The 24,640-nt window shown below is 57.4% G+C and overlaps 1 protein-coding gene across 1 annotated transcript; it reads left to right on the forward strand.

Moving 5' to 3' along the window:
- The first annotated feature begins 553 nt into the window (after positions 1-553).
- Positions 554-24,408, forward strand: PPP5C (protein phosphatase 5 catalytic subunit). The gene is made up of 13 exons (XM_027079928.1): positions 554-773; positions 7,016-7,257; positions 14,493-14,640; positions 15,332-15,453; positions 18,317-18,382; positions 18,704-18,802; positions 19,718-19,823; positions 21,213-21,355; positions 21,460-21,547; positions 22,423-22,463; positions 22,558-22,736; positions 23,642-23,723; positions 23,886-24,408. The coding sequence occupies exons 1-13, from the start codon at positions 653-655 to the stop codon at positions 23,946-23,948; spliced, it is 1,500 nt and encodes a 499-aa protein (XP_026935729.1). The 5' UTR covers positions 554-652; the 3' UTR covers positions 23,949-24,408.
- Positions 24,409-24,640: the final 232 nt, after the last annotated feature.

A 24,640-nucleotide genomic window follows, 5' to 3' on the forward strand; every position in this document is an offset into this window, starting at 1 on the left:
CGTGAGGAAGGAGAAAGGAGATGATGCAACAAACTTCTAAGCCTAGCTCAGGGTTAGGGGATCCAGGGCACCTTTAATTAATAACTTAGAAACACTGGCCCTTTCTGGTGTTGGTTTGAGAAACCGCCCATTTTTCAGAGAGGGGTAAGTGAGGCCCTAGAGAGGAAGGGAAGATTTCTTTGTTTAAGGTCACGCAGGTAAACTGACAGAAGGGCTTGACCCCCGGCTCCGGTTCCGCGTTGGGCATGGTGGTGCCTCGCAGAAAAGCCACACCCACCAGCAGCATTCGCAACCCACCTACCAACGGGAGAAGACGGCAGGGAAATCCCACTTTAAGACCCCGAGAAACTTCTGCGGCTCGGAACATGGAACTTTGGGAGACGGGGCCACGCCGGGCCTTTTTTGCCCGCGCGCCCCTTTTCGCCTTCCCCATTGGCTCATGCTAGGAAGGGCGCCGTCAGGGGGCCCTCTGGTCACCTTCTCCGAGCGCTCTATGGCTAAAGCGCCCTGCGCAGGCGCGCGAAGGGAGTTTTCAGGGCCCGCGCTTTACGACACTTGTGCAGCAGCGGCAGCGGCAACTCGGCACTCCTTCGCGACGATTCGGCCGGGTGCCGCTGGCCGCGGTTGCCAGGGTGGGGGGTCGCTTTGCGGCATGGCGATGGCGGAGGGCGAGCGGACTGAGTGTGCTGAGCCCCCCCGGGACGAGCCCCCGGCTGATGGCGCTCTGAAGCGGGCAGAGGAGCTCAAGACGCAGGCCAACGACTACTTCAAAGGTACGCCCGCCCTGGAGGGAGCGAAGGAGGATGGAGAGCGGCCCAGGTCAAGGGGTGCCGGGCCCGCGCGGAACCATGGCAACGAGGAGCGCCAGCCTGGGCGCGGGGCAGGCACTACCAAGTGACTGGGCGTGGGGAGGCCGAGGATGGCGCTACCAAGGGGCGACAGAGGGGCCTTCTGAGAGAAGGGGTGACACCTAGAAGTGGCGTACGGAGCGGGTGCTAAGTGGGGAGACTGAGGAAGGCGATTCCAAGTATGAAACGGGAGGGAGACGGGAATGAGGGCACTACCAAATGTGAAACCCCAGAGGTGCCAGCTTATGGTGAGATCTGAAGAGGGCGCTACCAAGTAGTGACATGGGGCGGAGCAGTGATGGCGCTACCAAGTGGAGAGACACCAAGTGGGGGGGAGGGGGGAACTGTCCCAATAGAGCAGGAAATCATGGGAGTGGAGAATAGATCATTAGATGGGAGGGAAAGGAAGTAGGAGATTTGGGGTTACACCAGGAGAAAGGAGGTTCTGGGAGTAGAGGTGAGGCAATCCCAAGAATAGTATGACTTAGGATCTTGGGAAAGAAAGGTGTGGGGGCACCCATTCATTCATTCATTCATTACGTTTATTGAGCATCTGCTATGTGCTAAGGATCATGCTCGACGTTAGGGATGTAGCAGTAGATGAGACAGATGTAGCCGTACCCTTATATAGCTTGTAATTTAGCAGAAGACTCAGACATTGAGTAAACACACAGATAAATATTAAAATACTTAGAAGCTGTGATGAGTCCTTTGGAAAAACCCCAATGTAGTGTGAAGTAGAGAATAAGGGTTAGAGGCTAGTACTTTAGAGAGGGCGGTCAAGGAAGATCGCACTGAGGAAAAGGCATTTAAGTTGAGAAAGAGAATTGGGAAGGAGTGTCCCAGGTGGGTGGAGCTGCCTGTGCAAAGGCCCTGAGGTCGGGAATGAAAAGAGACTGGCTGGCTTGGCTGGAGATTTAACGAGTTAGTAGGGAAACAGGTACAAGATAAGCTTAGGACAGGGGCCAGTTCCTGTAGGGTGTCGCAAGTCACTGCATAGACTAGTGTGGATTTGACTCTGCTATCCAAGAGGAGACATTGAGTAGGTAGACGGGCCAGTCTGGAAGTCTTTGGAGAGGGATTTGGGTATGATCAGCCTATGGGTGGACTGGAACACCCTGGGAATGGATGAGGTCACCTCAGAAGAGAAGGGGCCTAGTACGGAACCTCAAGGGATTCTAATGTTTAGGACAGAAGAGTGGTCAGTGAGGTGGAAGGAAAATCAGGAAAGTTGAGAGAAGAGAGTGCATCTAGAAGGAGGGGCTCTACCTGAGGTCGGATGCTGCCAAAGCGAGCACCGAGCATTGACCGTGGGATTTGCCTCCATAACATGTTGGTGGTCGCCTTGACCAGAGCAGTTTCTAGGGGATGATAGCGATGGTAGCCAGAGGGAAGGGCGCTGAAGAGTGAATGGGAAATGAGGAAGTGGAGACAGCAATTGTTGACAAGGGTTTTGAAAATTTTGGTTCTGAGGGGGAGTGGAGAAATGGGGGGAGGGTGCTTTTTTTTAAGAGTAGAAGAGACTAAGAGTATGGTCCTACAGAGAGAGAGTTGATCTTGCAGGAGAGAGAGGAGACCTACAGCAGCAGAGCCCTGGAGGAGGGGTGGGGCATGGGAGGAATCCAGAGCATTAGTGGAGAGCTGTCCTCTGGTGGGAGCACGAACAGATTTTAAGAGTGGGAAAGTCAGGTCAGGCCAGAGCAGCGAGAAGGAGGTGGGGCTGGTGAGAGGTGAGGCTGGAAGGTAGAGCCCTGGAGGCAGGTCAGGGACGTGATCCCAAGGGTGGTAGGAAGCCAAGGAAGGTTTGAAGAGAGGAGCAACACTGTCTGATTAGCACGTTTGAAGGCGATCCCCCAGTGGCCTTGTAGAGACTGGACCCAAGGGCAAGGCTGGAGACCAGGAAGGAGACTAGAATGGTGGGCAGGTGAGTGGGGAGGGGGGTGGTGCCCGCTAGGCTGGAGAGACGGAAATCGACTCAAGAAATGTTTCAGAGGGAGAATGACAGCGGCCGCCTGGAGAGAGGGAGGAGGGAACCCCAGGCAGGAAGAGCTGGATGACAAAGGCCCAGAGGTGAGCCTGGCACCAAGGAAGTGAGTGGGGCTGGAGTGTAAGAGGCCAGAGGAGTTTAGGTGAGGCTGCAGGCAGGAGCCCGAGCTTTCCACTTGAGGACCCCGAGGAGCCGTGGATGGTTCTGAGTGGGGAAGGACTGGATTGGGTTTGTGCTTCAGGAAGGCCCCTCGGGAGCGGCAGGAGGGGGCGTACGCTGGGAGAGCTGGGAGGAGGCTGGGGCAGGAACCTGGGCAGGAGAGGGTGAAGGCCAGACCAGGGCAGAGAGGGGTTCTCGGGGTGGAAGTGAGAGAATAGATTTGAGAGATGTTCCGGAGGCTGCCATGACAGAACAGGGTGACTGCCTGGCTTTGGGGCTGGAGGGACCAGGTGTCCAGGACAGGGTCCAGTCTCCAGCTGGGGGTGGTGTGCAAGGTGGGGCTGTTCCTGCAATGGGGCTCGAGAGGAGCAGCAAGTATGGGGGTGATGCTGTGGCGAGGGAAGAATTCTGGGAAACAGTAGGCCGTCGGGAAGGGCTCCTTGCCCTCCAGGACCTGGGATCTGAGCTCTTAGGAGGCCTGAGACTGGGCAGGTAGCCAGCGGTCCTGGCACTGAGCTGGAACGGAGGGGAATGCCCCTTCTGGTCCAGGTCCCTCGCTGTTTGGCAGGCAGCTGCAGGCGCAGAGCCCCAGTCTCCAGGGCTGGGGGAATAGCAATGAAAAGAATAATTACAGCTCGCCTGAGTTGAGCCCCTGTGGTGGCCAGGTACACCACTTTGTTTAATCCTCCCCCAGGTACTAGGTAGGAGCGGGCCTGTTTGTTTATAGAGGAAGCTGAGGCTCTGAGAAGTGAAACCGCTTGCCCAAGGTCAGGGTGTGTGAGCAGCACAGCCCGGATATCCCCCTTCCTCACCACGTGCTTGGCACCCACGTTCAGAGTCCTTAGCCACAGCCTCACCTGGAGCCGTCCTGGCCCCAGTGGGAGAAGAGGGGCCCCAGGGGCTCAACATGGTGGGAGAAGAGGGGCCCCAGGGGCTCAACATGGTGGGAGAAGAGGGACCCAGGGGCTCAACATGGTGGGAGAAGAGGGGGCCCAGGGGCTCAACATGTGGGAGAAGAGGGGCCCAGGGGCTCAACATGGTGGGAGAAGAGGGACCCAGGGGCTCAACATGGTGGGAGAAGAGGGGCCCCAGGCCCCCTGCCCCCATCAGCATGGCTGGATCACTTCTGTGAACTCAGGCCCATTCCAGAGGCCCTGGTGGGGCAGAGCCTGATCCCCAATGTCGTTCAGCTCTCTTCCCCTCTTTCTGGGCCTCATTGCCCCCCACCCCCTTCTGTAAAAAGAGAGGGGTTCTCAGGAGGCCTCTGAGTCTAAGAGTGTGTAGACAGGCTTAAGAGCTCAGGCTGCCTGGGTTCAAATCTTGTTTCTTCCTCTTACCTGCTGTGTGGCCCCTGGGCAAACCTTAACTTCTCTGCGCCTCAGTCTCGTCCTCTAAAATGGGGCCTCTCTTGAGGATTAAATGCGTTCATATTTGTCGAGCACACAGAGCAGGGCTGGGATCCGGTGCCGCTGGGTGGCTGTGCGAAGCACAGGCCCCTCCTGTTTGCTCTAGTCTCTTCTTCCTTTCATTTGGTCATTTATTCACTTCTTTTACAAGCCTCTGCTGACCTCTTTCTCTGCTGTAGCCACATTTCAGCCAGGAGTTCCTTTCACCCTCACAACCAGCCCATGAGGCAGGGCCGATTGTGGTTCCCGTAGTTCAGATGAGCACGCTGAGGCTGAGAGAGGGGAGGCTGTCTGCCCAAGGTCTCGTGGTCGGGATCCTCAGAGCCAGATGTCCGGCTCCGAGGCACCAGGCTCCCCACCGCATGCCGAACGGCCCGGCAAGAGCGCTGGCCAGTCTGCCTCTGGAGCCCAGCCGGGAGGCTGGAAGGAGCCCTCGAAGGTGTTGGTGTTCCAGGGAGGGTCAGTCAGACTTGGGCTGCCTGCTTCTGCCCTTGCGTGTTTCTGGGAAGTCCTGGGCTGCCCTCCAGCGCTCACCATCCTGGGGGACACACCCATCACCTAACGGTGCCTACCCAGAGGGGGCAGGGCTGGCATAGGGGAGCCCAGGGGCTGAGGCAGCTGGAGAGGTGCCTGATCCAGCCTGGGTGTCAAGGGAGGCTTCCCAAAGGAGGTGACACCCGAGCCATTTGAAAGATTGCCAGACGTCAGCCTGTAGGAGGAATCGCTGTTATATTGTTCCTGGCATCTCCCAGCACCTGGCTTCTTTCTCTAGTGTAGGTGTGTCCTGTCTTTCTCTTTCTTTCATTCCTTCCTGCCTTCATTCAGGAACCATTCATGAAGCCTGGAATCCTCTTCTTCCATTCTTTTCACCTGGCTCACTCTTTCTCCTCCTCCAGGTCTCAGTTCCGGCATCCCCTCTGGGTTGCCCCAGTTGTAAAACACTCTGGGTCATCACTGCCTGGGGGTGGATCTGTGTGTGCTGTGTCACTCCCACCCCGCAACTGGACTGTGAGCCCCAGGAGGGCAGGGCTGGGGGCTGCTGGGGGCTGCTGTGTCCTCCGACAGGGCAAGGGTTCAAAGAAGTAAGACAATCAGGGCCCCTGCCCTTTTGGGGCTTAGGTTCAAATTGGGATGATGGATTATAAGCAAACAAAGGAAAGCCATGGTTTATCAGATGGCTCTGGAGAAAAGAGTAGTAGAAGTTAGGGCAGGAATTTTCATTTTAGGCTCAGTGTCTGGAGGACTCTGAAACCTTAGACCAGAGAGGGCACATAAGTTGCCCAAGGACACACGGCTAGTAAGGAGTGGAGCCAGCAATTGGGCCCAGGCTACCTGCCCCTGTGTCTGTGCCTGTCTCTATGCCAGGCTCCCATTGAGAGGCCACCTGGTACGGAGGATGAGAGTGGGAGCATTTGGGTCTTGGCCTGGCTCACAATTCCTGCCTGCCACTTTGTGTGTTGGGGTTTCCCTCCTAGAGCCACGCCTGGAAAATGGGGCTAATGCAGCTGTCCTCGGGGTTGCCGTGAGGGTTCGGTGAGGCGACTCATGCGCCAAGAGCCCCGTGTGGCACCTGGCACGTCATGGCCTCCGCAGTTCGGGCACACCTCCTAGCTGCGGCCTCCTGCCTGCTGAATGGCCATATGGGCAGGACCCAAGACAGCTCTGCAGATACACACTGAGTGTTTGACCTTGAACAAGACCTCTGTGGCTTGCTGTAAAGTGAGCACCAGACGGTGCTTATGCCGTGGGGATGTGAGGATTCCACAGGCTGAGATGTAACGTGCAAGGCATGGCCGTAGCTCATTTCAAATAAAATTGACCTTTCCCCTTGGCCAGATGTCACATCCTGTCACTCCACACTTAGAACATTGATGTCCACACCCAGCTCTGGCTGTGGTCTTTGGGATCTGTCCTGCCAGCCTCCCTGCCCTCATATCCTGCCCTCCCCCAGCTCACTCCACCCCAGCCACACCACCCTCTTGCTGGTCCTGGAACATAATGCTCTCTCACCCCTTCCCTCGCCCCCCCAGGACCTTTGCACCTGCTGTTCCTTCTGTTGGGAATGCTCTTCCTCTGGTCTGGTTTGTCGCTTCCTTTGGGTCTCTGCTGACGTGTCCCCTTCTTGAGACCTCAGTAGGTTCCTTTTCCTTCCCCACTTCCTATTCTCCTACTAGAACCCCTCTTTGGGCTTGTTTACTTGCTTGGGGGGCTGGACAACCAAGGGGCTCAGGGAAGACTCACACTTGCTGGCTCACAGCCCAGGTCTGGCACTCAGTAACATATCCTCTCCGGGCCATGGGGAACATTCAGTAAGACCCTCCTGAAGTCCTGGAAGAAGTATTGTCCACCTGGGGCCTTGGGGGGTGATGGTTGGGTGGATGGGTGTGTGGAAGTGATTTGGGGTCTTAGGGATTTGGGCCTGAGGAGACAAGGCCTGTGCTAGGGTGGGACAGGACAGGGAAGGGGGGTGGGCTGAAGAGACGTTTCTGAGCTCAGCTGTGGACCTCAGTTTCCCCATTTGTAAATTGGGGGACTGGGCGAGTACCCAGCCCAGGGCCTCTTCTGGCTGGGCGGTGGCAGCCTCGCCTCATGCTTCTCCTCCTCCATCTTCACAGCCAAGGACTACGAGAACGCGATCAAGTTCTACAGCCAGGCCATCGAGCTGAACCCCAGCCATGCCATCTACTATGGCAACCGCAGCCTGGCCTACCTGCGCACTGAGTGCTATGGCTACGCGCTGGCCGACGCCACGCGGGCCATCGAGATGGACAAGAAGTACATCAAGGGCTACTACCGCCGGGCCGCCAGCAACATGGCATTGGGCAAGTTCCGGGCCGCCCTGCGCGACTATGAGACGGTGAGCCAGGCCTCGGGGGGTGAGCCAGCTCCCAGCTTCTGAGCCAGGCGGGTGCTGAGGGCCGGGTGGGGGCAGGCTGGGGGAGGACGGCCTCTGTGTGTGCAGCTGGACTAGACGGGGAAGGTATGAGGGGGCCATTCACATGTTTACTTGCCGCTTGCTCATCCAACAGATGCCAGCCGGGCTCGTAGCCCAGCTCTGCCATCGTCGCCTGGTGACCTGGGATAAGTTACCTGGCCTCTCTGTGCCTCCTTTCCTACATCTGTGAAATGGGAGGACAGTAAGACCTACCTCTCAGGGTTGCCGTGAAGAATAAATGAGCCTCTGCTTTCCAAGTGTTTAGAACTGCCCCTAGCACGTAGTCAGTGTTCTGTAATAATTAACTATTATGATAATTGTTGCTGTTATTGTTGGTGAACAAGAGGCACGCAGCTCTCCTGGTGGAGCTTATAATTCGGAGGAGGGCAAAAAGCAAGCCCATCATTGTGAGGGTACACAGAATCGTTGCAGGTGAGGATATGGGCCTGGGAGAAAATAGACGAGGGTGATATGCTGTAGAGGGAGCAAACGGGGGATGTGTTTTAACGAGGTGACAAGGGAGGGGACCTAGAGGATGGCAAGAATTCACCAGTTCACTTGCTCATCTGCCACCCCATCACTGTAACTGCTCTGATGATAACGACAGTGGTAAGGACTCCCAGAGCACACGCCTTCGGGCCAGGCATGTTCGATACCCTTCTCGTCAGCTGGCTGAGGGACTCGTGAGGCAGCCCTGTGAGGTGGGAACTGTGACTACTCCCATCGTACAGATGGGGTGACTGAGGCCCAGAAGGCTCAAGTCCCCTGCCCACCAGCACGTGCAGGCGAACGGCAGAGCTGGGATCTGAATGCAGGCAGCCCGACCCTCCGGCCCACTCTTTCCCCGCTGGAGAGAGTCGCTCCTCGAGAGCAGGGGTTTTGTTTATTCTGGTCATTGGGACGGTGCTTGGCATCCAACAGGGGCTTAGTGTTCGTTGAATGAATGATCACTCTGCCCCCGTCCCCGCAACGCACCCGGCACTCCCTCCTTTCATTTCATTCGTCACGCACTCTGAGCAGCTTCTGTTGTGTTGGGAGAGGCGGCAGGGGAGGCTGAGAGCCACAGGCTGCAGTTGGAGGGAGCCAGGGCAGACGGTTGGGGCTGGCTGCTGGCCCGGAGAGGAGGGCGGCTGTCAGGCCAAGTGCAGCCTCCAGCCAGGCGCTGGGCCGGGGGCACCTGTGTCAGGGTCGGGCAGAGGCCTGAAGGAAGAGATAATTCAGAGACTGAGGGGCGGAATGGAGGAGGGGGCTGGGGTGACCCCCCGGGAGGAGGACGGAGGAAGGAGCAGCAGAACAGAGCCCTTGCAAGCGTGGGCTCCCAGGCCGTTCCCCAGCCAAACCTCTCCCTTGTCCCTTGGCGTCCTCATTTGGAGAATGGTGACAAGAGGAGTGGCCACCTCCTGGGCCGCTGTTGGGCTCTGGTGAAGTGGTGTGCGTAAAGATCATAGGGCTGGAGGGCTCCGTAATGAGTAACTCGGAAGACAGGTGGGGTTGGATGGGGACAGGGCTTTCCTGCAGGTCCCCAAATGGGGGGAGGGGCCTGGAGGAGATGGGAGGGGGCAGGAGATGAGAGGAACCCCAAGCACAGGTCTGCGACACAGCTCTGGCCCAGACTGGGCCCTCGCCCCGCATATTCCATGAGGCTGAGAGGTCACTTGCAGCCGTCTTGTGGGCATACTGCATCTGAGTCTTCTCCCAGGCCTTGCGGATGCCCTGGGGGCTGGGTCGTGGCCCATTTCCCTGTGAGGGCTTTGCCAGCAGCCCTGGGGAGCCCCTGCACGAGCCTGAGATCCTTGCCCACCTGGGCCAGCCGCCCGCCTGCAGGTCGTCCTTTCTGACATGTTTCGTCCGACTCTGGGTGCAGGGCAGAGGGCTGGGCCCTGGGGTGGCTCCCCATCCAGTCTCTGCCTCCAGGGCTACCTTGGGACGTGCTGGAGTTTCACGGAGGATGTGCCCAGGCCCCCTCTCAGGTCATGGCATCCTCGGAGGCGGAACCAAGACGTGACCGTGGTTAAACGAAGAGCCTGAGGCTGTGTCTCACAGCAGCCTGGGCCCTCAGGTGAAGGACCCTTCTTTTCTCAGCCTCAGTTTCCTCACCTGCATACTTACTGTGGGCCTAGCTCTGCTGTGAGCTCTTGACGTGCTTTTTACAAGAAGGAAAATGCGTTCAATCCGTTCTGCAAGAAGGAAAAAGAGGTCTAGAGAGAGGAAGTCCCTCCTCAAAGGTCACCCAGCAGCGAAGTGGCAGGGCTGAGACTTGAACCCATAGTCCATGCTCGTAATGGTTAGTGGGCCGTGAAGTCAGTGTAACAGTTTGAGACCAGCACTTCTGCCTTCATCAAATAGAATAGAGAAGAAGACAGCAGTTCATTGTTTGGAGGAAGTACGTATATATTTGTGAGAGAGTATTTTTCATTTATGTGAATACGGGTGCGTATTAGGTGTGATAAAATACATACTTCTTGCTGTGAGTCATAGTCTCAAATTCTGAAGGTCACTCATGCAGGGGCGGAGGCGCCGGCTCCGCGGTCAGGACGCCCGGCTATGAGCTGTGTATCTCTGAGAGCTTTGGATCTTCGGCCTCAGTGTCCTCATCTGTAAACGGAAGAGAACAGCAGAGCCTGCCTCAGTGGCCTTGTGAGGATTCGGCAAGAGTAGTACGTTCAGAGTAGGGCCTGCCCCTGCTCAGTACTGGGTGCGCTTTCTCCTGGGGGTGTCTGGGGAAGAGGCTGCGGCCCCCAGGAAGGGCCGTGTGCAGGCACAGGGCCTTGTTAGGGGGTGGGGACGTGGGGGCACCTCTCTTCTGCTCTCCCTCCAGGGCAGGAGCTGATCTCCCCTTTCCATGGGTCCATGTTGAATCCCCCCACCAATGCCCCTCATCTCCAAGCTCATCCTTCCCGGGGGACTCTGGCTCCAGGATTCCCCGCCCCCTTACTGGGTCCTCTTCTCAGAAGATTCCACCTGTGTTCTTTCCCGTCTGTGACTGGAACTCAGGTGGTGACTCACACGGGCCCGGGCCGGATCTGGGGACTCCTTCAGCACTCCTCACCCTCTCCTGGGATTTTTGGGGTTTGGTTTGTAATATGGTTTGCATTTGGGTTTCTTCTTACAGCATAGCCCAGCACAGTCAGTTAGCAGTGCGTTTTGCCTCGCTAGCCTGTACGAACGCCCGTTCCCCTAAGGTGTGGACGTATGATAGTAACAGGAACGGTCACAGCTGACACCTGACACGGCGCTCTCAGGGGCCGGGTGCACTGGTGACCTTCGTGCTGTGAAAACTCATGTGATCTTCATGACAACCCTACGCAGTGGGGACTCTTACTATCCCTGATTTACAGGTGAGAAGACCAAGGCCCAGAGAGTAGTCACTGCCCCAAGGTCCCGCAGCCAGGAAGGGACAGTCTGGTCCCAGACTTGGTGGCATAATCATCGCCCTTAGCTCAGGCAGCGTGCTCCGATGGTCTCGCTCTGATTTATTATGGAAGGAGTGTTGGTGTGACCTCCTAGATGAATTCACTGGAGGGTCTCGACCCATGGGGTGAAAACCCTAGTGTCCTGCTTCCCACTGCCTCCCCCAGACCCCTGGCTTCCTTGGTTGCCCATGTGCCACTGGCAGGCGTGGCCTCTCTCTGGGCTGCATCCCATCACCTCTACATTGGAAATAGTCATAATGGCTCACAACCCATTGTCACGTGGGTCCCCTGAAGTGAGCTCTTGCTCCTTCACCTCAGTTGTAAACCCGAGCCGTTGTGAAAAATAGTCTGGTAAGTTTGGGCAGCTCATTTGGTGGCAAAATCCGATCTGAACTGATAGGCCGTTGATGGTCTTGTTTGCCCCCATGTAGTGCGACCAGAAGTTTCACTGCAGAAACGGGAGTGTGTGTGGTTACCAGGTGCCACCCGGACTTGCTGGAGGTATCCTGTAACATACAGCACGCGGGTGCACTGTGTCACCTTTCTAAAATCCGAAGAGTTCCCAATTCCCAAACACGCGCGGCCCCCGTGGCTTCACGTGGGGATCACAAGCCTATGTTATCATTTCATTGATTCGAGTCGTTGTAGTTACTGCCTGTGAATACTCCCAGCTGAAAATACCACTTTTTAAAAGCAGCTTTTTATTTTGAGAACGTTGTAGCTTCACACGCAGCCGTAAGAGGTAATACAGAGATCCCACTCTCCCAGTTTTCCCCAGTGACGTATCTGGCATCACTATCAGAATCTGGATACTGACACGGATACAACCCAGATCCCACTTTTTTTTTTTCTTTTTTGCGGTACGTGGGCCTCTCACTGTTGTGGCCTCTCCCGTTGCGGAGCACAGGCTCCGGACGCACAGGCTCAGTGGCCATGGCTTACGGACCCAGCCACTCCGCGGCATGTGGGATCTTCCCGGACCGGGGCACGGACCTGTGTCCCCTGCATCGGCAGGCGGACTCTCAACCACTGCGCCACCAGGGAAGCCCCCAGATCCCACTTTTTAAAGAAAAGTCCAGCATTCGCTTCTGACCCAACAGGCCTTGGGACCCACTAGGCCCCTCCAACCTGGAGCAAACGACCTTCCCCAGGAGCGGGAGCCTGGCAGGGTCACTTCCCTTTCCCAGCCAGGCAGCCAGTTATAGTAGCAGTCGCAGCAGCCCCAGGCCCTGGCACAGGCGCTCGCTCGCTGCTGGGCCCTGTGATGAGCCTGATGTTAAATTCTCACAGCCACCCTCCACCTCTCCAGCCTCCCTCGCTTTCTAGAAGCTGAGGGAGGCTGGAGAGGTAGGGCTGCCTGCCCTGGAAGGCCTGGATGCAGGCCCTGGAGGCCTGGCCCCAGAGCCTGCACTCATGACCACGACGGTGTCTCCCTGGAGGCCACGCAGGGCACCGTGGGGACGGTGGCAGCGGTAGGGAGGGGAGCACATCCCAGCGTGCTGGGGGAGCAGGATCTCAAGCAGCGAGAGAGCTGAATCCTGGCTTCTCGGGTCAGTGACCTCACCTCTCTGGGCCTCAGTTTCCTAATCTGTCAAGTGGAGATGTGATAACATCACATAGAGCTGCTCTAGGATTCAGTGAGCAAGGTAATTGCTCACAACATCAGCCGCGTGGTGAGCGTTCGAACACAGCTGTGTCCCGGTGCCGCTGCTGCTGTCGCTGCTCCCGCCCCTCTGTTCCCGGGGTCTTCGGCGTTTGCCTGCATCCCGCACCCCAGCCTCTGAGCTGTCTGCGAACAGGGTAGTGGCTCAGAGGGAATGCTTAGTGGGGCATCCATCCACTCCGGGCATTCGTTCACAGCTGGGACTCGGCCTCAGCCCTGCCCTCGTGGCCATGGCCGCCTTGCAGTGGGGAGGCAGACCCATCTCCAGCAGTGCTCTGGGCTGGGGCGGGTGGGGGGAGCCCAGGGCCCTGTGTGAGCCCAGAGAGGGTGCCTGACCCAGCCTGGGGGAGAGGGGAAAGGGGAGCTGAGACCTGGAGGAGGAGGAGGGGCTAGAAAGTCGCTGGAGGTAGAAATGAGGTGCTCTGGGCCAGGGGCTGCCTGTACGAGGCCTGGAGTTGAGAAGGAGCTGGTGCTTGGGGACTTGGGAGTTTGGTCTGGCTGGTAGTGCTGGGCAAACAGAGAACGTGGAGGGGTGGGCGGGCCTCTGTGGGCCAGGCCCAGTGGTGGTTTGGACTTCGTTCTGCAGTGTGGACTCGTAAGGTCTCCTTGGTGGGGAGGACTCCAGGGAAGGTCTGGTGCTGCCTTTCTCCCAAGCCTCGCACTGCACCCCTACCCTGGGTGGAGCTGCCTGGCAGGGTGCCCTAGCCTGAGCCTGCCCCGAACCAGCTTCCTGCCCCCGCTCCTGGCCTGCACACCCATTCTCAGGGGCGTGAGCCACACTGACCCTCAGGGGTTATTAGCAGATGCCTTTTCCCAGGCTTCTGACTCACTCTGCCAGGCTTTCCAACCGGGGGGCATCCCTGCCCTTGAGAGCCAGCCCTGGCACACCCCTTTCGGCCCCCCCGGCACAGGAGCTGTGGGAGTCCGCTCCTGGGGAGGCCAACAGGGTGCGCAGGTCAGGCAGGGTCCACTAATAGTTACAGGAACAGTTACAGATAACTAAACTGAGGCTCAGAGGGGTGAATTCACTTGCCCAGGGTCACCCAGCAAGTAAGGAGCAGAGCTGGGATCTGAATGCAGCCCTGCCTGCCTCTCATCTTGGAGGATCAGAGCTTTTAGGAAGCGGGGTAGAAGGTAAGGAGAGCGGAGAGGACAGGCTCCTTCTCCTGAGAGCTGAGTGTGTCCCAAAGCCGTATGCCTGCCGCTTCCTCCTTACGATCTCATTTAATGAATGCAGCAGCCCACGAGAGGGGGCATTGAAGAGCAGCCTACGCTAATGTGGACTTGACTCACGCCTGGCACCGCTGCACACACTTCACAAGTGTTCACTTGTTTAGTCCTCCCAGCCCCCAGGGTAGAAACACTGTCACCTCTACCTTACACAGGAGGAAACTGAGGGAACTCACTTGTCCTGGGTCTCCCCAGAGCCCAAGATTGAACAAGGGCCACGTCACCACGAGGTGCCCGCTGCTGCCCACAGAGCCCAGGCTGCATGCCAGGCCCTGTGTATCACCCCCAACAGCCCTGGCAGGTGGAGCCTGTCATCTCCCCCATCTTGCAGATGAGAAAACTTAGGCTCAGCGAGTCCGGGTTATCCAGCAAGTCATTGCCTCTTCAGATGAGTCTGGGCTGTAAATTATGACTTTGGATCCGGCCCACCCTTTCCTGTCAATCCCACCCTCCTTGGTATTGACTGTAACGGTATCAGTAAAGTGCATCTCAGCCCGCTCTGATTCCAATGAGGAGGCTGAAGTGGGGCCAGTTTTATTCTGATGATGGTCAGAGCTAAGATTTATTAAGAGCATCTGCGTGGGTTGGCACGTTTACCCACCCGGCAGCCCTGTGTGGGCAGCTCTGTCAGGCCCAGTTTGGGGATGCAGAAGCTGAGGGCCAGAGGTGAAGCGAGCCCAGGCTTGCACCCCTAGTGCACCCGGCACGGGTGCTCTGCTCAGCAGTCGTGAAGCCCCGGGCCAGGCAGGCCGAGGGCAGCCGCGGCGTCCCCATCTCCCTATGGCCCCGACCCCGGCCTGGGTGTTGATGCCTCTTTCCTTCCCTCCCCTCTCACCCACCCACGCACCCAGGTGGTGAAGGTGAAGCCCCACGACAAGGATGCCAAGATGAAATACCAGGAATGCAACAAGATCGTGAAGCAGAAGGCCTTCGAGCGGGCCATCGCAGGTGACGAGCACAAGCGCTCCGTCGTGGACTCACTCGACATCGAGAGCATGAGTGAGTCAGGCCTGGGTGCCCCGCTGTGCCCATCCCAGAGCATTCTTCGTCTTTGCCTGAGCCCTCCATTCCCAGTGCATGCTGGGGCGCAGGGGGGATGGGGCTCAGTGGTGCCTCTGGTGCCCGTCCCCACACGCTGTCTGTTGCTCCTTCGCCTGCGCTTCTGGGGACTCCACAGTCCAGAGCTGGGTCTGGAGGTTCCGGATTCGGGCGAGCTTCCCTGCTGTACCACCCACCCTGCCCTCCACAGTTGCATTCACCCGTCACGGGCCTCCTGTGTCTGGTTTGTCCGTAGGTCCTCTGGGCGCTCAGCTGAGTCTGTCATTCATTCCACAGATGGTTATTGGGCACCTAATAGGTGCCACTGTTCTAGGCACTGGGGACACAGCTGAGAACAAAACAGCCCCTGCCCTCCTGGAGCTGGTGTCCTAGTGGGGAGAGAGGATTGACTAGTCAGTTAACAGTGTCAAGTGCTATCAAGTCCAGTTGAGGAGAGGGCCTTTGAGCTGACCTGAACGGAAGGAGCGGGCCATGAGAGGACCCGGCCGGGGAGTGGCATCTTCTCTCACTCCATCCCCCTCTCAACCTGTGTGTCCAGCGCCATCTGCCCCGTGCCTGGGAGCCAGGCCCGACTTCCCACCCTCACAGTGGCCATGGCCACTGACTCTCATCCCCCCCATTCACACACCAGCCATCGAGGATGAGTACAGCGGACCCAAGCTTGAGGACGGCAAAGTGACAATCACTTTCATGAAAGAGCTCATGCAGTGGTACAAGGACCAGAAGAAACTGCACCGGAAATGCGCCTACCAGGTAACGCCCCTGTCGAGGGCTGAACGCGCCTGTGACCCCAGGATAGCATTACAGCCGGGCCTGAACCCCATCACAGGGCACGAGAGGAGAAGGGTGGTACCGGCAGCGAACACTTGCTGAGCCCGTGGTGTGCCTGGCACCCTGCAAATGAATTCTTTATTTCTAGCATTTCCATTGGGTTATTTTTTTCAATAGCTTTCATCTCTCTGCCCCATATGTTCATGCATGTCATTTACCTTTTCTGCTAGATCCTTTAACACATTTTTTTCATAGTTATTTTAAAGTCTCTGTCTGGATGTTCCCCCATCTCTGGGTCTGCTTCCGTTGTGTGCTCTCTGCGTCTTATAATTTTTTATTGTATGCCAGACATCTTGTGTAAAAGTAGTAGCGACTGAGGCAAAACTTTCCTTCAGGAGACGGCAGGACCTGATTCTGTCGGGCTGCTATTGTGAGGGTCTGTGTCCATCTCATCTGCAGTTCAGGGGCAGGTCTTATTGGACTTAGTTCACCACCGGTTTCAGGTGTCTTCAGAGTGGAATCAGGACTCTCCCGTCTGCAGGGCTTGGGATCTCAGCCCTGGCAAAATCCCAGGGATGTCTTTATGCTGTAAAGTCTCCAGCTTTTGGAACTGGAGGAAAGCGCTCTGATTTTCAGCCCCGCTGCCAAGATGGGGTGGCTGGGGAGTTCTCTGCCTTCCAGTCTCACCCCCACTTTTGTGCCTCAGATGGCCTCTCTCCACCACGCCGCCTTGCGCCTTGCCTTCTGGGTGGCTGTGGGAGAGAATCCGAGGGCGAGGGTGGAGGCCTGCGGCGGGGCCCCTCAGGGCTCTGTAATGCCAGCCCACGCAGGCACGAGGGTTCTGCTGCCTTCCCCTCAGCCTTGAAGGGTCTTGCCCTCCTGGCGCGCTGCCAGGGGGGATGCAGCCATGGTCCCTTTCTCCCAGGGAAGGGTTTCTCACCATTACTGCCTGCAGTTTGATTAATTTAGGTTTCTTTGTGTCCTTGCTCTCAGATGTTTCAGGGGGTTTTTTGTTTGTTCCTTTGTTTTTGTTTCTTTTTTGGCTTGTTCTCGTCATTAGGGCAAGAATGACAGTCTTGCACAAACTCTTTACATTCTGACCTGAAGTGGACATCTCCTACTTTTTTTTTTTTTTCCCAGGCCCTGCTGTGCAGCTTGTGGGATTCTTAATTCCCCGACCAGGGATTGAACCCAGGCCCTGGCAGTGAAAGTGCCAAGTCCTAACCACTGGACCACCAAGGAATTCCCTCCTCTTCTCTTTAACACTCTGTTTTCCCAGCTTTGTATTTAGAAAATTGTCAAGCCTACAGAAGAGTCAAAAGAACAGTGTGGTTAACATCATACCCCTTTCACAGCTAGGTTCACCGTTAACGTTTTGACACATTCACTTCATCTTTCTATGTATATGGGTGTGTAGATACACATACACTTTTTTCTTTTTCCTGAACCATTTGAGAATAAGTTGCATCATAATCTGTATCCCCTAAAAACAGGACATTCTCCTACGTGACTATGATTTAGTCATCCCACCTTAGTAATTTAGTACCAATACAATAATACTGACTAATGCAAACAGTCCACAGGCTGTCCATAAGATTTGCAAACACTGTCAGGTGTACATGACATTGTCAAGGTCATCTTCAATCTGAAAGAACTAATACTCTGTGTTTCTAGACAAATACTTTAATTTTCCCCAGTTTTTTCCCCCCAGACATTCTTTTTAGCTGTTTTTAAAAAAAAAAAAAAAAAAAAAAAATCCAAAATCCGGGGAATTCCCTGGCAGTCCAGTGGTTAGGACTCTGTGCTTTCACTGCTGAGGACCTGTGTTCAATCCCTGGTTGGGGAGCTAAGAATCCCACAAGCTGTGTGGTGTGGCCAAAAATAATAATAATAAAATATAAAATAAAATCCAGAATCCACTGAAGGATCAGTTACTGCATATGACCTGCCTTTTTAACCTTTTTTTCATCTAGAGCAGTCTCAAGCCTTTGTGGGAGATTTTCATGACATTGACATTTAGACGTTTCCAAGCCAGTTGTTTTATAAAATGTTCCACATCTGGCTTCATCCTGTGTGTTTCTTCATGATGCTGATTGTTTTTTTGTTTTTTTTTAACATCTTTATTGGAGTGTCATTGCTTTACAATGTTGTGTTAGTTTCTGCTTTATAACAAAGTGAATCAGCTATACATATACATATATCCCCATATCTCCTCCCTCTTGTGTCTCCCTCCCACCCTCCCTATCCCACCCCTCTAAGGTGGTCACAAAGCACGGAGCTGATCTCCCTGTGCTATGCGGCTGCTTCCTACTAGCTATCTATTTCACATTTAGTAGTATATATAAGTCCATGCCACTCTCTCACTTCGTCCCAGCTTACCCTTCCCCCTCCCTGTGTCCTCAGATCCCTTCTCTATGTCTGCATCTTTATTCCTGTCCTGCCCCTAGGTTCTTCAGAACCAATTTTTTTTTTTTAGATTCCATATATATGTGTTAGCATACGGTATTTATTTTTCTCTTTCTGACTTACTTCACTCTGTATGACAGTCTCTAGGTCCATCCATGCTGATTGTTTTAAGAGAAACCAAGAATCTAGGTTTTCCCATGAAATAATCCTGATGTTTAAATACCGCATGGGACACTCGGGTCACAGCTTGGGGGCCGCCTCTGTTCCCGGCCAGCACCCGCGCAGCCAGGCCTCCCTTGCCCCTTCCTCTCCTCTCCCCTCCCTGCCTCTCCCTCACCCTCAACCCAGCAGCGTCTCCTAGCCAGTACAGTCTCTCTGGGGCTGGGGTGGGCGGCAGGCCCTCCAGCTGGCCCCACTCACAGCCTGCCCTGCCTTCCAGATTCTGGTACAGGTCAAAGAGGTCCTCTCCAAGCTGAGCACACTCGTGGAGACCACGCTCAAAGAGGTGCGCGCTGGGGGCAGTGTGCGGGCAGGCGGGCCGGGGCGGGTGGCTCCCTGGCTGGGGAGGGGCCACGGAGCTCAGAAACTCACAGACCCACCGGGCTTGGTCTGCCTTCTCTCTCCCTGACGTCTGCCCTCCTCACCCACCCTGTCTCTCTCCTCCTGGCTGTCTCTCTCCTCCCCTCTTCATTTCTGTGCCTTACGCCTGTGTGTTCTGCACGGTTCTTCTCGGTCTGCTGTGACCTCTCACCCCTCCCCTCGCTCCTCCCCCCTCCCCACATCTCTCTCTGGGCCCCTCCCTCTCCGGTGGCCTCTTTTCTTCCAGACAGAGAAGATTACAGTGTGTGGGGACACCCACGGCCAGTTCTATGACCTCCTCAACATATTTGAGCTCAACGGTTTACCCTCGGACACCAACCCCTACGTATCCTTCCTCGGAAGGGCAGGCCCCTCCCCTGCCCCGCCTCCCGGGTATGGGGTGCAGGAGGGAGAGGAACCCCTGCCTGGGAAACAGGCGTGAGCCTGAGGAGGGAGAGGCCTGAGTGCTTGCACTGGCACTGAGCGGGGGTGGAGCGGCTGGCGGCCTTGCGCTCCGGGCTCTGGGGCCAGACCGGTCAGGGCCAGTCCCCGCCTGCTGTGTGACCTGGGCAGGTGGCCAGTGTGTCCGAGCCCCAGCTTCCCCCCGGCTTGAAAGAGGGCTGGATGTGTGTGGTATAAGAGCATATACGTGGGGCGCCTGGCCCAGCCCACACCTGGCTTCCCTCTTGGTTGTGCCGTTTTCCAGCTATGGCTGTGGCAGGTCACTTCACCTCGCAGTTCCTCGGGTTCCTCGTTTGTAAAATGGGGAGAAGAGATAGTGGTAAAGTGGGCTTCCCTCATCGGGCTACTGAGAGGAATAGTGTGTTAACACCTGTGACGTGCTCAGTGGCCCACGGTCCATGCTGGATAAGTATTTGCTCATGTTATAACTGCCTGATGAATGGCCACTGGGTGGGGCTACCAGGCCTGTGCAGTGTCGGGTGGGAGGGCCTGTGTCCCATTTGCCCTATGGCTTTGGGCCTATACTGGGGGGAGAGCTGAAGCCGGCTGACCACCTGGGGTCTCCCCCTCTGCCATCAGTTTCCCTGAGGAGCAGGCGAGGTTGGAGATCTTAGTACCATCCCGAGGCTCGGAGAGGCCAAGCTGCTGGGCCAGACCTACACAGTGAGGAGAGACGAAAGCCCAGATGCCCCAAGCCCTGCTGGCGTTCTCGACCCCAGGGCAGTGCCGCCAGGAGCCGGGGTGTGGAGGGGCTGAGGAGGGAGCAGTCCCCCCACCCTTGTTTTCCTTAGCAGAGCAGATATTTAATGGCGACTTCGTGGACCGCGGCTCCTTCTCCGTAGAGGTGATCCTCACCCTTTTCGGCTTTAAGCTCCTGTACCCTGATCACTTTCACCTACTTCGAGGTGAGCTGGGAGGCAGCAGGGTCTGGGGTCAGGGTGGGGACCTGGGCAGAGCCCTCGCTTTTTCCTCTGTGAGCCTCCCATTTCTTATCTAAGAAGTGGGGATACCGGTTGCAGGTGTGTTTGTTTTGTGTCTTCACTGAGATCATGCACGGGCCTGCCCTGTAAGGTTGGGCAGGTTGTGCACTGTGCAGCGGCATCACGTTAATGGAGCTCTGTGGGCCCTGGTGAGGACTTGGTCATGGGAGGGTTCTGAGCAGAGGAGGGTCAGGGGCTCTCTCTGGTGTTAAGAGGATCCCTTGGGCCTCCATGTGGGGAACAAACCAAGGGCTGAGAGTGGGAGCAGGGAGACTGGTGGTGGCTGGACCCGGGTGGGAACAGTGGTTGGATTGGGGCTCACTTTTCAAAGTAGAACCCAGAGTGTTTGCCAGTGGGCTGGATGAGGGTGTGAGAGAAAGAAGGGGTCAAAGGGGGTACTCCAAGGTTTTGACTGGAGCATCTGGAGGGCTGTGGCTGCCACTGACAGATGCGGGGACAGGAAGAGCAGGATGTAGGCTGGAAGATGGGGAGCTTGGCTCTGGATGTGGCTGTGAGACTGAGAGATGTCTGGGGGCACCCGGGGGGCTGTAAAGTGTGGGTTCCTCAGCGTACATGTGGTATTGGGCAGGATGAGCTCACCAGGGAGTGAGGGCCGCCGGCGGAGGACCTGCCCGCTGAGAGGTGGGGCGGTGAGCGGAAGGTGCAGCCAGGAGAGGGGGAGAACCAGGAGGAAGTGAGGGCAGCGGGCTGGGTTGGGGGCTCCTGGGGGCACGAGTGCTGACACCGGGCAGGTTCACAGCCAGGTTCGGGGGGTTCTTGCAGCAGGACCTGGCATGTGGCAGATGCTCGATGAGCGCCTGCTGCAGCCGTGGGGGCCTGGCAGCTTCCTTGTCTCCCCCAAGCCCCGGGAGGGAGGAATGAGGTTGCGGGTGGGAAGATAAAAGCACGGCGTGGGGCTGGCCCACAGCAGGCATTCTGCAGGGGGCCTCTTCTTTGTCAATACCTCCCCCTCCTTGGTACTTCCTGCCCAAAACGTACGGCAAGTCCTTCAAGAAGGAGCCCAAGGCTCACAGGGGCAACGGAAAGGCCTCTGGTCACTTGGGATCGGGGCCAGGGCTGAACCCAGGCCTCACCCACTCTGTGATGATCAGTGCAGGCCTGGGCCTTGTGGCCATGTGCCTTCTCAGCCCGTTTGCCCCTCTAGAAAGGGGCCGGGTTTCTGGGAGGGACCAGTGAGCTGCTGTGTGGATGCCATTGGCCTGGGGCCACCAGGCTGTCCTCAGCCTTGGCTGGGGTCTGAGCCAGAGGGCACCCAGTGGTGCTGAGGTTTCTCTTTGTCCTGCTGTTGGCCAGGCAACCATGAGACGGACAACATGAACCAGATCTACGGCTTTGAGGGTGAGGTGAAGGCCAAGTACACAGCCCAGATGTACGAGCTCTTCAGCGAGGTGTTTGAGTGGCTCCCGCTGGCCCAGTGTATCAATGGCAAAGTGCTGGTGAGGCAGGCCCGCCCCCGCCGCCGCTATGAGGTGCAGCGAGTCAGAGGGTTGAGGTGTGGCTGGCCCCTGCCCTCACGCTGCTGTTCCCACCTGAACCCCAGATCATGCACGGGGGCTTGTTCAGTGAAGACGGCGTCACCCTGGACGACATCAGGAAGATCGAGCGGAGTCGGCAGCCCCCAGATTCAGGTGACTGGGGAAGGCTGGGGACAGCCCCTCCCTCCTGGGGCTCGGGGGCTCCAGCCCTGCCCCGATGGGCTTTGCGCCCTCGGCAAGAGACAGCAAGGCTGAGCCTCAGTTTCCTGACCTGTAACTTGGGTCAGTGCACCTCCCTCGTGAGGCAGTGCTGGCCGGGGAGCATGAGTGTCCGCAGCACACGGCGGTCATTTATTTATTTATTTGTGAGTTCACCTGCTGCCCCTGGAGTGATGTGATGGGGACAGACAGCAGAGTGTTAGCCACACACAGCTGTGGGGAGAGGGTGTGTGTGGAGTGGTGAGGTAGCGGGCCGTGGGAGGGCCTCCTGGGGACACCACGCGAACACCGACAGGGCAGGAGGAGGAGGTGCCTTCTCGCAGGAGTGCGGCCGGGCAAGCGCGGGGCGCGGAGGGGCTGGTGAGGCCAGAGCCTGTCCGGCCTCACAGGTCCGGGTGAAGAGCTTGGTCTCTGTTCCTAGGGCAGTGGGAGCCACAGAGGCTTGAGCAACAGAGGGACCTGGTCAGAACTGCAGTGTTAAAAGCTCCCTCCAGGGACTTCCGTGGCCCCAGGGCGGTCCAGTGGTTGGGACTCCGCGCTCCACTGTAGGGGGCTCGGGTTGCACCCCTGGTGGGGGAACTGTGATCCTGCGTGCTGTGTGGTGCGGCTAAAAAAAACAACAACAAAGAAACGCTCCCTCCAGCTCTGGGCCCTAATGGACTGAATGGGGTCTGGCCCCGGGGGAGGGCCAGCGGGGAGGCGAGCAGCGGCTCAGAGTCCTGTCTCTCATGCCCCACGCCTGCCCCGCGGCGGACGGCCCCTCCCCTGCCCTCCGTCAGGCCCCGACGCTCCCCTCTGCTCCCTTCCAGGTCCCATGTGTGACCTGCTCTGGTCGGACCCGCAGCCACAGGTCAGTCTGCCCGGGGCCGTGGCCAGCAGGTGCGGGCTGTGGGCAGAGCGGGCGGGTTGGAGCAGCAGGCACCCTGAGCTCCCTGTCTCCCCAGAACGGGCGCTCGGTCAGCAAGCGGGGTGTGAGTTGCCAGTTCGGGCCCGACGTCACCAAGGCCTTCCTGGAGGAGAACAACCTGGACTACATCATCCGTAGCCACGAGGTCAAGGCCGAGGGCTATGAGGTGGCACACGGCGGGCGCTGCGTCACCGTCTTCTCTGCCCCCAACTACTGGTACGTCCCCACCTGCCCCACACATCTGGTGGTTTTCTTTTTTTAACTTTTTGTGATAGAAAATTCCAAGGATACATAAGAGTAGATAAAATAGTGTGATGAACGCCCACGTACCTGTCACCCAGGTTCAACAGTTACCAGCTCTCACCACCCTTACCGTGGGCTATTGTAAAGCAAACCCCAGGCATTCTCGCTTCTACCCGTTGTTGCCCTAGTATATTTCTGAATGAAGGAAGTCTTCTTTTCTGTGTGTAATTGTGATGCCACTGTCACACCTTCTAAAGAGGTCACCTGAACCCAGCCAGAGTTCCATTTCCCCACGTCTCTCATCAACGTCTCATTTTAGTCGATTTCTTCCAAGCAGGACCCAAACAAGGGCCACGTTTTCAGTCTCCTGATCTTCGAGTTGCCTGTTCTTCTTGCCCTCCCCCTTGCTGGTTTTTGGTTGAAGAAACCGGAGTCTCTTGTGCTCTGGCCGTTCCATCCCCAGGTGGCCGGACACCACGTTCCTCTGTCCCCTGTGTTTCCTGTTGACTAGAGCCGGGGCATGGTCAGCCTGGAGACCAGGTTTTGGCAAGAGTCCTGCCTCTGTGGGCTGCCCGTGCCCTCTGCCCATCCTGTCAGGAAGGCCCTCTGCCGGCCCTGCTCCCTGGGCCCTCTCCTCCCCGCCCCCGGCTCCCACGTGGCCCTCTCTCCCCCTCATCCCCACGCCTCCTGCCTCGGCCCCCTGGGCCCCTCTTCACCTGGATTCCTCTCTCTTGCCTGGTGAGCCTCTGTCCGTCCGTGTCCTTGACTCTGTCCAGGGCTCTTCTCCCTCCCTCTCCCTGCCCCGCCTCCTCCTTGATGCCCCAGGCCCACCCAGCCTCTGATGGACCACACCGGCCCTTCTGCCCTTGTCCCCGCAGCGACCAGATGGGGAACAAAGCTGCCTACATCCACCTCCGGGGCTCTGACCTGCGGCCCCAGTTCCACCAGTTCACAGCAGTGGTGAGTCACCCCCTTGGGTCCCCTGCTCTCCCTGGCCTGGGCCCCGGGGGGAAGAGGCTCTCAGGGGTAGGGCTGGTTTCTGCATCTGGTGCTCAGAAGACCCTCCTCCACGCGCCGGCCCATTTCTGTCTGTGTCTAACCTGTGTGCCTCTGGTTTCTCAGCCTCATCCCGACGTCAAGCCCATGGCCTATGCCAGCACGCTGCTGCAGTTAGGGATGATGTGAGGCCCACGTGGCAGGGGCCCTGCTCCCCATCCGACCCCAGGCCCGGCCCAGGGCAACGTTGGAACCCCCTTTTACTTTGTAAAGTTTGTATTTATTCCCCTTTAGGTTTGCAGAGGGGGTGGGGGGCTGGCCAGATGGTCTGCTCCCTGGACAAAGAAGAAGGAGGTGGAGAGGCGGAGGGTGGGGCACCAAGCCGGCATTCTGGAGGGAGGCCAGCACTGCTGGGGGGGGCGGGGCCCAGAGGCTTCCCCGCCCCCTTGCTTGCGTGGCCCCTCCCCTGCTAAAGCAATAGGTCCCCGCCATGGGAAGACCCCTGGAAGGAGGGTCATCAGGGAGGCCTCACCTGCACCTCACCCGCTCCTGGCAGCCCCAGGGCGGGGCTAGGCTGGGGCTCACCCCCTTCCCGGCTCTTTTATGTCTGTAATTAATTATGTTAAAATAAAGTCATTATTGTAAGTCAGCTTGTCTCCGATGGTGGAGCCTCGGGAGCTGCTGGGATGGGGGTGACCGCTTCATAAAGTCCTGTCCCCTCATCTCTCATCTCCCTGGGGCACCCTGGAGCTGGACAGGCCGGTCTTGGGGCCAGCCAGCCAAGCAGCCCCTTGGCCCATCATAGTGGGCTCCTGAGGGAGAGTTCTGCTGCCTGGGACAGAGAACCCCCATCAGCGGCTCACGTGCAGGTGGGGAGACCA

This window comes from Aethalodelphis obliquidens, unplaced genomic scaffold, assembly GCF_003676395.1.
Source record: "Aethalodelphis obliquidens isolate GAN/ISIS:26980383/991018 unplaced genomic scaffold, ASM367639v1 scaffold43, whole genome shotgun sequence".
Classification (NCBI taxonomy): domain Eukaryota; kingdom Metazoa; phylum Chordata; class Mammalia; order Artiodactyla; family Delphinidae; genus Aethalodelphis; species Aethalodelphis obliquidens.

What these genes read in the sequence shown, in the direction of transcription:
- PPP5C (XM_027079928.1), top strand. Translation starts at nt 653, where the DNA reads ATGGCGATGGCGGAGGGCGAGCGGACTGAGTGTGCTGAGCCCCCCCGG. An exon ending in ACCGGAAATGCGCCTACCAG is followed by an intron (nt 15,454 to 18,316) that starts GTAACGCCCCTG and finishes CCTGCCTTCCAG; the next exon opens with ATTCTGGTACAGGTCAAAGA. An exon ending in TCGGCAGCCCCCAGATTCAG is followed by an intron (nt 21,548 to 22,422) that starts GTGACTGGGGAA and finishes GCTCCCTTCCAG; the next exon opens with GTCCCATGTGTGACCTGCTC.